The 14,345-nt window shown below is 44.3% G+C and overlaps 1 protein-coding gene across 7 annotated transcripts in view; it reads left to right on the top strand.

The window, feature by feature from the left end:
• The window catches only part of BCAS3 (BCAS3 microtubule associated cell migration factor), a 969,760-nt gene that overhangs the window by 276,449 nt on the left and 678,966 nt on the right, over positions 1–14,345 (top strand). For all 7 annotated transcript variants that reach the window (XM_029612008.1, XM_029612006.1, XM_029612007.1 and 4 more), the window contains exon 13: positions 6,201–6,294. In XM_029612008.1, the coding sequence (XP_029467868.1) occupies positions 6,201–6,294 (94 nt within the window). The remainder of the gene's footprint in view (positions 1–6,200; positions 6,295–14,345) is intronic.

Genomic DNA, 14,345 nt, shown 5'->3' with positions numbered 1-14,345 from the left:
CCTTGGGTTGGGAAGGGAGAGGGAGGGGCCTGCGGCACATTTAATTATATGGAAATGTTTTTTATTGGGCACTGAGGGCACCTCTAGGGGCGACAGGGGTGGGGACATTGGAAAGGGGTTTTTTTTTTTTGGTTTGGGCCTCTCTGGTCCTTTAACATGCTGGTGGTTCCGAGCTGAGGGGCTGCCATTGTGCAGCATTAGTAGGGCTACAAACCTGCAATAGTTTTCCCCATGGTATTTTACTGCCAGGGAGCAGACTGTCTGCATTTTCCAAGCTATGGTACCGAGAACCTCAGCTTAATAAACTCCATGGAATTTTCTTTCTCCAGGGGAGAAAAATGACCTCCTTAGATTGCAGGCCCTTTATGGACAGGGAAATACCTACAGGACCTGAATGTAATGCACTTTGAACTACCAATGAAAAGGCGCAAAATCAAAATACATTTTTAAAATTATAAAGAAACAAGGGGACTTCCTTTTATTTGGCTTAAATTGTATCCTTTGCATACCTTCTTTCTAAAATCTCCCTCTCCTCTCTTCTTCCTGCATATCTACACAGAATTTCCCATGCTGTTTTTTTGGCTTGTTGTCCGCATTGCTAGTTACCGTCACCAGCAGTGGAGCTGGTTAGCACATTGGAAATATTTCATGTCTCTAAGAGCTCATGCAGAGAAGCACTCATGCCTGCTAAAAAGAGAACTCAATCTGAATAATTAGGGTAAATTGCTTATCTTATGTACAATGTACTGTAACAGAATCTGGTATGGGTGGGATCACCTCCACCGGTGCTAGCTTTTTTGCTTCCCTGTGCGAACAATGACTGTGCTGCCCCCCTGCTCCCCACATTGTTCATTCATTGTCTGTCCCAGGCTCACCCAAAAAAATCCCAGCTCCCTCCAGTGATGCAAACTTTAAAAATTGACACCACCACCCCCCTCCCCAGTGACCCTTATAGGCTTGCACAACGCCCCCCAACCTTCCCCCTCAGCCCATTCCACACACAGTTAAGAGTTATGCATTTATATTTTACATAAAAAATATCAAAGTACTGTATTCTGAATTAAAAATATCACTTAAATTATATTTACATGCACTGCTGTGATGCCAACCTTAAATCCCTGCAAAAACACACTTGGAACCCATATCTTATTAGACCTGTGTGGGCTTGACCCTCCGAAAGCCTGAATACAGTAATACACTTCCTATTAAGAGAATGCCTCACCTCAGTCACAATGCAGACCATAAACAGACCCACACCACATACAGAATACAGCAACCATAAAATAGAAATATAAAAGCGCAGACAAAAACTGAGCTGGAAATCACCAGACTCTCTCTATGCAGTTCAACAGTAAAAAACCAGAACCATCACCATTCCTCAAACATAGAAATAAAATAAATACATAATCATTGTAGTAAAAACATAACATTCCAAAAACAGATGACAAATAAAAGATTGAATAATTAAACACTAACATACAATTTTTAAAAATGTACCAAACACTAATAAAATATTTAAAAACAGTTGACCCATTAAATAACACTTGAAAAATAAAACTAAAAAGGATTTTAAAAATTCATGCTCTCAGTACCTGGGAACCTTTTATTTCGTCTTACCTTGAGATTGTCATGGATTAGTGGGAGAGAGATGCACAAACTTTCTCCTCTCTTTCTTTTATACACACACACACAAGCTCATACACACATACGCTTCCTCTCAGACAAACCCCCATGCATCTCCAGATCTTCTTCGGTTGGGATCCACCTGCAGCCCATTCTCTCTGTATCTCTCTCTCTCACACAAAGCTCTCATTCAAACCCACACACCACAGTAAGCTCCCATTTACACTCGCAAACCCCAGCAAGCTCCCATTCACATCCACCGAAATGCCAGGCAGGCTCCCATTCTCTCTCTCTCACACCCACACATACCCACACACTGCCCATCCCAGGAAGGCTCTCATGCATGCATGTGTGCACATACCACACACACATCCCAGGTAGGCTACCATTCACATACATGCATGCAACCCAAACCAGTTCCCATTCACACAAACAGACACAAACCAGGCAGGCTCCCATTCACACACACACACGCAACCCAGGCAGGCTCGCATTCACACACATACACCCATCCCACGCAGGATCCCATTCACATACACACCCATCCCAAGCAGCCTCCCACTCACACACACACACACCACAGGTAAACTCTTATTCACACACATTCACCCATCCCAGGCAGCATCTCATTTACACACATACACCCATCCCAGGCAGCCTCTCCTTCACAAACACATCCATCCCAGACAGCCTCTCCTTCACACACACACACCCATCCCAGGCAGGCTCCCATTCATATACACACACACACACACACACACACATCCATCCCAGCCAGGCTCCCATTCACACTCACACATACAAACACACACACACACACACACACACACACACACACAAATACACACATTCCAGACAGGCTCCCATTCACATACACAAATCCATCCCAGGCAGGATCCCATTCACACACACACACACACACACACACCAAGCAGCCTCCCATTCTCACACACCCCCCCCCATCCCAGGCAGCCTCTCATTCACACACACACCCCCATCCCAGGCAGGCTCCCATTCACACACACACACACCCATCCCAGGCAGGCTCCCATTCATACACACACACACACACACCCATCCCAGGCAGCATCTCATTTACACACACCCATCCCAGGCAGCCTCTCCTTCACAAACATATCCATCCCAGACAGCCTCTCCTTCACACACACACCCATCCCAGGCAGCCTCTCAATCACACACACACACACACACACACACACACACACACACACACACACGCACGCACACACACACACCCATCCCAGGCAGCCTCTCATTCATACAAACACACACATCCACCCCAGGCAGGCTCTCAATCACACACACACACACACACACACCCATCCCAGGCAGCCTCTCAGTCACACACACACACACACACACACACACCCATCCCAGGCAGCCTCTCATTCACAAACACACACACACACCCTTCCCAGGCAGGCTCCTATTCTCACACACACATCCATCCCAGGCAGGCTCCCATTCTCACACACACACACACACACACACACACACATCCATCCCAGGCAGGTTCCCGTTCACATACACACACACATCCATCCACCCATCCCATGCAGGCTCCCATTCTCACACACACACAAACACCCATTCCAGGCAGACTCCCATTCCCATACACCCATCCCAGGCAGGCTCCCATTCACACACACACACACCCATCCCAGGCAGGCTCCAATTCCCATACACCCATCCCAGGCAGGCTCCCATTCACACACACACACACACACACACACATCCCAGGCAGGTTCCCATTCCCACACACCCATCCCAGGCAGGCTCCCGATCTCTCACACACACACACACACACACACACACACACACACACACACACACACACGTGTTCCAGGCAGGCTCTCATTCACACATACACACACACGTTCCAGGCAGGCTCCCATTCACACACACACACACATCCATTCCAGGCAGGCTCCCGTTCACACACACACCCACACACTCACCCACCCCTTCCAGGCAGGCTCCCATTCACACACACACACACACACACATCCCAGGCAGCCTCCCATTCTCACACACACACACACACCCATCCCAGGCAGGTTTCCATTCACACAAACTCACACACACCCATCCCATCCTCAGGAATTCCGGATCCAAGGATCATTCCTCCTCTGCTGCTGCTCTCATTGCCAGCCTGAAACATCTTCATTGGGGAGAGCAGCCATTTTGCAGCTCTTCCTGCTTGCTGGCCCCACGGTAATTCAACACTCTCATGAACTGAAAATATAGGAAGTGCTAGTAATGCGAATTACCGCGGGGCCAGCACCTGAAGAGGAGCTGCAGAGTGGGCTTCTTCTGCCACTAGCGAGATAGAGCCTGCCGGCGGCCGCACAGGCCTTCAGTTTCTTCCGCTGCTGGTGTGATGGGGTCCATCAGTGGCCCCATGGGTTTCCCGCTTCTTTTGCCGCCGGTGGGCCTGCTTCTTCTACTGGCGGTGGGATCGAGTCCACCAGTGGTAGCATGGGCCTCTGACACTGCCCTCCCTCCCCCCCCCCCAGTTGCACCACCCTATGCAATTGCATGGTTTGCTGCACACCCAGTGGCACCGGGACTGCTCAGGTGGTTAGTGCACTTAGTGTAGCCGGGTTCAAAAAAGGTTTTGTTGCAGGAGAAATCCATTAACTGCTATTAATCAAGTTTACTTAGGGAATAGCCACTGCTATTAATTGCATCAGTAGCATGGGTTCTTCTTAGTGTTTGGGTACTTGCCAGGTTCTTATGACCTGGATTGGCCTCTGTTGGAAACAGGATGCTGGGCTTGATGGACCCTTGGTCTGACCCAGCATGGCTATTTCTTATGTTCTTAAACCTCTTGTTTTATTTTTTATTACCACTCTCCCACATTGCTTTAGTTTTTTTTTTTTTAAAGATAAAACGTGATCTGCATGTGAAGAATTTCACGAGCATAAAAGGAAATAGAATCCCTCATATACATCCCACCTTCAGTTCTCTGGCCCTCCACTTATTAACTTGATGCTTCAGGACATTAACTTTTGCCTCATTTTTCTTAAATGACTTCTTTAAACAATTAAAGATGATTTTTCTCTTTACTGAGAGTAAGCAGAAGAGGTCAAGAGGTCACTACAATATTGCTTTATATAATCTAGAGTGGTGGTACTTGGTCAAAGTCATGTTTGCCACATGTGCTTCACTGTGGATTTTTTTTTTTTTGACTCTGTGAAAGAAATATAATGGGGCATATATATAATATATTTATAGACTCGTCTGCAGTCGTGGGCTAGAGTTTTGTCCCTTAGAAAGTTTTGACATTTTGAATTGCACTTTTCTCTGTGGAAGAAAGTTTCCTAAACGATACCCCTGAAGCAGGTCCAGGAACGCTGAAGTACAGTCGTCCTCTCACATCCATGGGAGAGCACAGTTTGTTTTTATATTTGCTATAAGAAGATTAGCATGGAGGTTTTTAAATAAGAAAATATATTTTTGGAGTAAAATTAAAGAAGGACTTTTGGGTAGGTGATCGGTAACCCTGGTTTTACCGAGCATGTGAGCATTTTTCCAAGTCTTTGGGTAGACCTATAGTGTATAGGATAGGGATCCATATATTTATTTCACTTCCTTTTACGTATGCTGAATTTGCTTCTTTTGTGTTTTTCTCTTTTATGAAAATGCAGAGACCTCTATTCTAAAAGGTTCAGAGGTGTGCAAAAAATTGTGCACATGGTGCAGGACGTTTTCAGAGTCGAAACCAGAAATGTTTAAAATTGCATAATAAAAGTACTGAGTTGATACTAACACTTGAAATCTAAAAGAAGTCACATTTGAACTTGTCTCTTTCAGACTTGCTGTCTTATTAAGGAAGCCAAAGGAAAACAGTTAAATATTTGAATAGAAAGTTATTTTCTCACAAATTCAGGGTGTGGTTCAAATAGAGAGAGCAGGTTCGATCCTCTCTGGTAATGCTCTGGCACTTAAGGTTGCCATCTGGCTCCAGATTTTCGGGACAGGTTGCTGGGACTTGTAATTCTGATGGCCTTACTGAGTTACCTAAGAAAAGCAAGACTACAAGTCCCTGCATGCATTCGGATAAAACTAAGGCAGGATCAACCTGTTCTGAAAATCTGAAGCGAGCTGGCACCCCAGCTGGCACTTCCTCCTCTTTCCTACCTACCATTCCATTTCCCTCCACAGATCCTCTCCTTCCTTCTGCAGCAGGCCACCGGTGGCTGGTGTGCAACTGTGTCTATACTCTCGCAAGCAGTATTTCAGCCTCATCTACTGTTCCAGGCAGCCAGATTCAAGTTGTATTTTGCTGAGCCAGAGAGCTTGTTCTGAACCAACCCTTACAGGGTTTACTAGGTCAGATGTTATACATTGGTATGATCTTAAAACTGTGCATTGTGCAAAACATAAAAATATAGCAATCTCATTTTATAAAATGTCTGAGGGTACTACATGCTTGCAGGTCATGGGTTACTGGCTGGGTTCCTGTACCCGTTTCCTGGTACTGCATGATGATTCACAATCATAAAATTAATCCTGGCTAATCAGACTTTTTTGTCTTAATCCCTATCCTGCAGGTGCTGGTCACTGAGGACTCTGACAGTGATGGCATCGTAGCGCACTTCCCTGCCCATGAAAAGCCAATTTGCAGCATGGCTTTTAACCCCAGTGGTAAGTGTGTGTGTGTGGGGACAGAATATGCATTGGGTCATTAATAGATAACCTAATTGCACATTTTCATTGTTTCTTTAGGGGATTGTCTGGTACTGTGTTCTCAGTTAATGGCCAGTTTTTGCTAGTGTTGAGGATATCATAATAGACTGACATACATGCATATTTTGTTGGTCTATTAAAATATATCCCAAGGTGTAAAGTATTTAATTTTTTCCTGGGATCAGTTTGTTATTTACATTGGGGTGTTTGTGTTTGGCTTGTGTCTGCTCATGTTTGATATCGTAATAGCTGTTGGAGCAGGCTTGAAAATCTTGGTATTTTGGCATATAACTGTCTTCCTGCTCACTCAGAAGTACCTTGTTGTATTTAGAAAGTGAATTGTGATAGCACACACCTTTTTGATGTTTTTGGCCTGGCAGTTTTCCTTGTCTTCCTTTTGGGTTTTCAACTCATTCAGTATCTGCCCTATGCATGAGATAAATGTGCATAGTTTGGAGACCCTATGGGCTAGATTTTAAAAGCCCTGCGCGCGTAAATCCTGCCGTAAGTTGCACAACAAAGGTAGGGGGGCGGTATTTAGTTAGGGCCGGCCTCAGAGCGGCCTCGGAGGGAACGGAGGCAGGCTGCGCGGCTCGGTGCGCGCAGGCTGCCGATTTTGCGCAGCCTTGCGCGCGCCAACCCCGGATTTTATAAGACGCGCGGCTACGCGCGTATCTTATAAAACCCGGTGTACTTTTGTTCGCGCGCGCGTACTTGTTTAAGATCTACCTCTTAATGCACATTTTTTCTGCACATTGATTATTGATATCTTGAGAGCCCAGCTGGCTGTGGGGACAGCAGGACAGGTTTCAGAAGCCATGCACTAAGCCATCTGACAACTCAAGCGCAAAACCTATTTGAAGCTGTCACAGAACAGGGTTAAAGTTATGTTTTCCTGACAGCTTATTACGCCAAGGGATGTAAAACAGACTCTGATGTTGTCTTGCTTAGCTGCATTATTTTTTCCAGTACTTTATTACGTATGCTGGTTTTTGGTACAATTGTCTGTTGTTGGGCCCAGCAGAGCAGAATTTTGATTGTCACTGGTTGTAAGGTCCCTAGAGCAGCTCTCAAGAGGCTTCAGTATTTGCTCCCTCCCTGCGTGTGCTGCGTTTCAGTTTTGGAGATGACACTGTTCTAACAGTGCAGCAACAGAAATCTCATGGGACTTGGAAGGTGATCAGTGGGAAGTTGTGCACTTGCCTCCACTGTTTGGCTTGTAGGGCTAATACACCTATGAAATTGAAAATAATTGGCTGCTTTTGAAATTCTTTTAGCTGTTTGCCTACACAGTTTTCCTGAATACTTCATTCTGTTAATTAAGATATAGCATTGTATATTGTTCAGTAAACAAATGTAAAATTATTAGGTTTTTTCCTTATTATCCAGGGATACTTTTGAAATGGGGCGCACTAGAAATAAAGGCTGTTTTAAAAAAATTGTTGTAGGTGATGACCTTTTTATTGCACTACCTTTAATACACATCTGACTAGCTTTTGAGAGCTGAAAGTGAAATCAGTAACTTCTCTTGAACTAATGACTGGTGAATTAGAAATTAGTAAAGCGAGACCACTTGGAGGGTTGGTGGTTAAATGCTCCAATGATACAAACTCTGGGGTCTGCCCTTTCCCACTCATTTGAGTGATATGGGGCCATGACCACTTACACCTTCAAGGATCAGAAAACAATAAAGACTTTTTGTGCCTCTTAGCAGATAAAGAATGCTTGTGGGCAGGTGAGATCCTGCTTGTTAATTGATCTTGTCCAGCTGACAGGGCTTCTTCATTAGCTATTGTGCAGTGACAGAGTTTCTGTGATTGACTGCCTGTTGGTCAGGGAGGTGTCTGCATGGCTAACAGCTCACTCTGGCCCAGATTAATGAGTTAAAATAGCCTGAAAACCATGGGATCCCCTTACATTTCAAAGCAGAAAATGTTCATAATGTTATTTACTCTCAGCTTCCAGTAGGGCTTATGGGACATTGGATCCCTTCTGTTGAAACTTTTTAATTTTTTTAACAATACACACGCTGTAATTTTGGGAAGAGATGCAGAAGATTGCAATGGAAACTTTGCAGTCAGATTTTCTTTATTTGCATATTTGAGCGTTTCAGTTGTCGTTCAAATTAACGTGCTGGCAGAAAGCTCATAGCTGATTTTAAAAATAATACAAAAGATTCAAGCGTGAGCAGACTAAAGTTTCAGGACCGTGTTTTAAAGAGAAATTGTCCAGCCCTTTGCATAAAACTTGACATAACATCTCTAGAACTTTCCCTCTGTTTTATGCTTTGAAATTTTCTTGCCAAACATTTTTTAAATTCATCTTAAAAAAAACCCTTTAGGTATATCTGTATTTCAATATGAAAATACTGTATATAAAGTGTTTTGCATTGGATACAGAATGCATATTCTACATTAAGCATGCATTCAGATCTTACAATAATGATTTATTCCCATGTTGCACTGGATTATTTTTTTATACTTCTATATTTGTTTTAGTGCTGTTTTTTCCCCAGGGCAGTGTTTCTCTCTTACTTTTCTTTTCTCAGTTAACCTTGCTGGCCACTGCTGGGCTTGGGTGGCTGTGGTACAGCTGAGTCTGTCTGCTAGGCTGCAGGATCTGTAAAAACTACAAGTCTTAGTGGAATCTCAAGTGCTCACTTAACCGGGTCTTTCTAGCAGGCTACGCAGGGGACCTAGGAAGCCGGGTGTTTGGGTAATGGACACGCTGGTACTACTGGCTATTTAGATTATCACAGGCTCTTGTGGTTAGGCCTGGAAAGGATGGGTACCAGAGGGAGCTAAGCAGGCATCTTCTATGCTTTTCTACACAAGATGGTGAAGTACAAGAGAGGAAGATAGAAAAGACAGGTTTGGATGATGAGAAATCTTGCAAGTGGTCACACTCTATGGCAGCAGCTGGGATGTATCCTTAGCATTATAGACAGGATAGCTGGGCAGTCTGATGGGCTGAACGGTATTTACTGTGGTAGTATGATAGTTTTTTCAGAGCTCTAGACCTGCTGCTATTGTCGTTATCTTTCCAGCCAGTGACATAGGGAATGAAATTACTGTCTCTGTAAATGTTCATCCCAGGTCACGAATAAGCATGAAGAGCAAATGTACTAGTTATTTTGCTAAAAGCATTATGTAGCGTTGTCGTTTTGAATACAGTTAGCCTTTCCTCTAACCACATTTCTTTATTCTCACCCATCGGATTTCTCACTTTCCTCCTTCATAGTTGATCTTCCCTGCAGGCCTTGCCATGCAAGAGCTTTACTGGTGTCTCTGGTGAGCTTTTTCTGCATTAAGCATTGCAGTCACCTTCTGTACGTACGAGAGCAGGTTGCCGCACATCTGATACCACTTCCAGTTCTCCTTGACCTGTGATGATTCTTCAGCTACCTTCCCAGCCTCCGTAAGAACATGAACCAGAAACTAATCTCATTTGAGGAGAGCAGAACATAGTTACCAACTGTTCCTTGTTCAGGAAGAAGATACCTTCTTTTTTTGAGAACATGCTAACTATTCTTCATGTTCTTCCTGCTAACATTTCCCTTACTCCTTTGCATTTTTACTTTTCTGCCCCAGATCTCCTCCCTTAAAGAACCTTTCAATGTTTCAAAACTGTTTCCTCTGCCAACTCTGAAGTCAGCTATCCATTCACCACTGGTGCCAGCATTTGTCCATGCATTAGCCAACAGTCCAGTCCAGCGACTCATTTGATAGCCTTTTGCTTTTATGCTTTTGCAGGCTTCTAAGTTTCTCTTCTTTAATAAGAACTTTGGTGCTACTTGATTGGATTCAATAGTAGTCTGTTGCGTCCGTCGGTCTCGGACGGCTTCGACCTTTGTGCCTCACCTTTCTCTCTGCTCTCCCCGCTAGCCTTGGGAAGGTGGCCACCGCCGCGTCTGCATGCCGCTTTCTCCGGCGTTCCCGGAACGGCAATGGCAAAGCCTCACACCATGTTTCTCCTGAGGGCCTCCTAGGGTGCGCGTGCGCACGCCACCCACGTCTTTATCCACGTCATGGCGGGAACCTCGGGGGCGACCCCTCGAGTGATGTCATGCCATCTGGGTATTTAGCCTGCCCTTGTTTGCTAGCTAATCGAGTTAGCAAGGATCGTGAATGGATGGAAAGCCTCCGGTCTGAGCTACTCTGCCGCTTCCTTGCTGCCGCTGGAAGCTCTCTCTGCCATTCGGGGTATTTCTCTAACCTGGGTACCCGCTCCTCGGGGGCCCTTTGCTTTCTTTCAGGTGCCTATCTGGGATCAGGTACTCGCTCCTCGAGGGCCTGCTCTCCCTGGCTCGGTGCCTGTATTCAACTGCTTCTGCCTGCTGGGATCTCCACTTATACAGCTACCAACTTAGTGAGTAATCTAACATTCTCAGTCTGTCTCATCTATTTATTTATTTTTCTATACTGACATTCGATTTGACATATCACATCGGTTTACATACAACATGATGTCTAAGGAAAGCCTTATAATGACATGTTACAGTGTAACAGATTAACTGAGTAACTAATTAACTAAGAACGTACAACTTGCTTTACAAAATAGTATTACAAATATAATTGCTTTACAGAGTAACTTTTTAACAGAGATATGTTCTGATTAAATTAACTATGTACAGTGGCAGAGAGGGAACTGGCAGGGCTAGGGTGAGCGGGGTGGCAGAGATTGTTATCTGGGGGGAATGGGTGGCAGTGGCGGAATTATTTATCAGGAGGGAATGCTTTCCGGAAGACCCAGGTTTTGAGGTTCTTTCGGAAGGAGGGTGTAGAGGGGTCAGTTCTGAGAGAGGGTGGAAGGTTGTTCCAGAGGTGAGGGCCTGTTATGGATGCAGCGAGTTCTCTTGTGGAGACTTGATGTACTTCCTTGATGGGGGGAGTGGGGAGTAAGCCTGTATTGGTTGAGCGGAGATTTCTGGTGGGGTTGCAAAGGGTGAGTGGTCCTTGTAACCAACTAGCTTTGTCATTATGGATTGCTTTGTGTATGAGCATGAGGGTTTTGTATTGAGATCTGAAAGGGACGGGCAGCCAGTGGAGTTGTTTGAGTGTGGGTGTAATGTGGTCTGTTTTTTTGTTATTTGTTAGTGACCGTGCAGCTGCATTTTGAAGAAGCTGGAGGGGCTTGATGGTGGTTGCGGGAAGGCCTGTTAGGAGGATGTTGCAATAGTCTATCTTGGCGAAAAGAAGAGATTGCAGTACCGTCCGGTAGTCTTGGGGGTGAAGTAGAGGTTGGAGTTTCTTAAGGATTTGAAGTTTGTAGAATCTTTCTTTTGTCAGTGTCTTGATATATTTGAAGTTCAGTTCCTGGTCCAGGGTGACTCCGAGGTCTCTAACCGTCATGAGCATGTTGTATTTGGACAGTGTTGTGGGGTTGGAGTTGGGTGTTGATGTTTTTTTGGAAAGGTGAAGAATTTCCGTCTTGCTCTGGTTGAGCTTTAGTGCCATTTCGGTGAGGATGGAAGTTATATCTGTCAGGTAGGATTCCCATCGGTTTAGAGTATTGTTGATGTTGTCTCTTATGGGGAGCAGGAACTGTACGTCATCGGCGTATAGGAAGTAGGTGAGCCCTGTTTTGTCTAAGTAGTTGCATAATAGCAGCATATAGACGTTGAAGCTACAGCTCTGCTGCAGTGGGAACCTGCATCCGGATCTCCCTATACTATCTCTGTGAGACGGGTCCCCTCTGCCGAAGGTCCCTGGACTGCTGCCTCTGGATCACCTCATTACTGCCACCTCTGGTGGTATATCTCAGCTGTATAATAGAAGACAAATCTCTGTGTTTGCATGTCTCGAGACTAGCCTAGTACTGTTGTTCCTCACAGGGCTCCTCCCCATGGGCGTGGTCATCTCCACAGTACCCAAGAATCCACTCAAACACCTCAAAACCACAACATAGTCTTGAGCCTAAAATCTAACTTGGCCAGTCTCATTGGGCATTTTTATTCTTATCTATTCATAATTTCCCTAATGTGATTTAGGCCTGGAATACCTTCTGGTATGACTTGCCATCAAGATAAAATGAAGAGAAATGTTATTTAGCAGGGGCATATACCAGCACCCCCTCATCCACATCCAGAATTTATATTAGGCAGTAGCTTTAATGATCCTACTGTGGAGATTTGTAGGATCCAAGATGGCGCCGATAGCGTGGCGAGTCTGAGCGTCCTTCTTACCGCTGGAAAGTTTTCCGCCGAAAAATGCCTCATTCTGCCCGCAAAAGAAGGGCCAAGGAGCGTCAGGCCTCGGATGTAACGGGGGTCACCTCAATTGTGGGTCCAATGGATGCCCATATCTGCCATAGGATGGAGTTGGAGGCAGAGAGTTCGTTGAGTGATAGGAAGGGGGAAGAGGAGCCCTCCTACGCTCCGGAACTGATGACACCACTTTCCCCCAGGGAGAGATCGCCACCAGAAAACCCAGCCACAAGGCTCCTGCACGAGCGAGGAGTCCTGGGGCTGTCTGAAGATGTTGGCCCGATGGAACCTCTTACGAGGCACGATGCCCTGCAGGAACATATTATGGCTCAGCAATTCAGTCTGGGAACTGGCGAAATATCCACCAGAGCGGCAGGAGCGGGGCCTGGAGAGAGCTTTGTTGATATCTCCTCACTGCAACTCAAAGCTTTGGTAAGGCCACAAACTTTTACATTGGAGCTTATTTGGGAAGCAATAAATGATTTAAACAAGAATATGGTGACACAAATGGAAGTTTTGCTGAATACAGTGAAAGATACAAAAATAAGAGTTGAAAAAATGGAAGCAGAAAACGTACAAATTAAAAGGGAACTGATAACAGTTAAAGCTGATTTGGGAAAAGTAAATGATCTACAATGTGCCATGGTGAAGGAAAATCAGGCTTTACAATCTAAGATTGAGAACTTGGAAAATATTTCAAGAAGTAAGAACATTCACTGTATTAATTTTTCTAAACTTCCGACTTTAACACCTATGCAGCTCTGGCGGAGATATTTGATGGAGGTATTAAAATTGCCTGAAGCCACATTACCTATCATTTCTAAGATATATTACCTTCATCCACTGAAGAAAGTCTCCAGGCAAGAAAATAATGAGAGTATCTTAATGCAGGAGCTACAACTGGCTCAAGTACCAAGTTTAAATGTCTCCGAGATACTGGAAGAGTGTGAGACCAACCTGGCAAAACCATCAACATTACTGATGACTTTTATTTTAGGGTCTGATAAAGACTGGGTATTCAGAAAGTAGTTCCTAAATAGAACAGAGGAATTTTTGGGCTGTAAAGTTCAGATGTTTCCAGATTTATCTCGACAATCCCAAAAGCGTAGAAGACAGTTCTTATTGTTAAAACCTCAAGCAGTACAATTAGGGATGTTTTTTATACTGAAATTCCCATGTAACTGTTTAGTAAAGCATAGAAGTAATACGGACATATTCACTCAAGCTTCGCAGTTAACACAATTCTTAGTAAGTAAGGGTAGACCATTGCTTAGCTCTTCACCAGGCCCTGCATAAGTGTGCTCTTATGGTGGGAATTAGATCTCCCAAGAATAATGTAACTGTCCTATAGCTAAATTACCTGGTTAAATATATATATTATAATCCCTGAAGTTGGGTAATCTTGGATCTCAATTGAGGGCTTGTTAGACAGGTATGATAAAAATGCAATTTCCTGTAATATGTTTTATTGGAAAAACTTTTCCTTTCTTTTTGTATTACCTGTATTTCTACTCAAGAAATGTTTTGACTGATGTTTAAGCTTGTAAAAGGTATAAATAGATAATAATTAAAAAAAAATCCTACTGTGGCACTTATTTTTGAGGATTGCTGGTACCTTTGTGTTTTGAATAGTGAATTAATCCAGAGAAATTTGGGCATCGAACCTTCTCATTCATAGATAAGTTTCAGTGCTCCAGCCTCCATGCAAGCAGGTCTTCTTTCTTGCTGGCATCATGGATTTTGGAGCATATGACTTGAGAGCTGATAACAGGTTGTAAGTTTTAGTACAGTATATATAATGTGA

The sequence above is a fragment of the Rhinatrema bivittatum genome, chromosome 8, assembly GCF_901001135.1.
Source record: "Rhinatrema bivittatum chromosome 8, aRhiBiv1.1, whole genome shotgun sequence".
Taxonomy (NCBI): Eukaryota; Metazoa; Chordata; class Amphibia; order Gymnophiona; family Rhinatrematidae; genus Rhinatrema; species Rhinatrema bivittatum.
The sequence above is the reverse complement of the archived record's forward strand: the minus strand, read 5'-3'. Positions and strand labels throughout refer to the sequence as shown.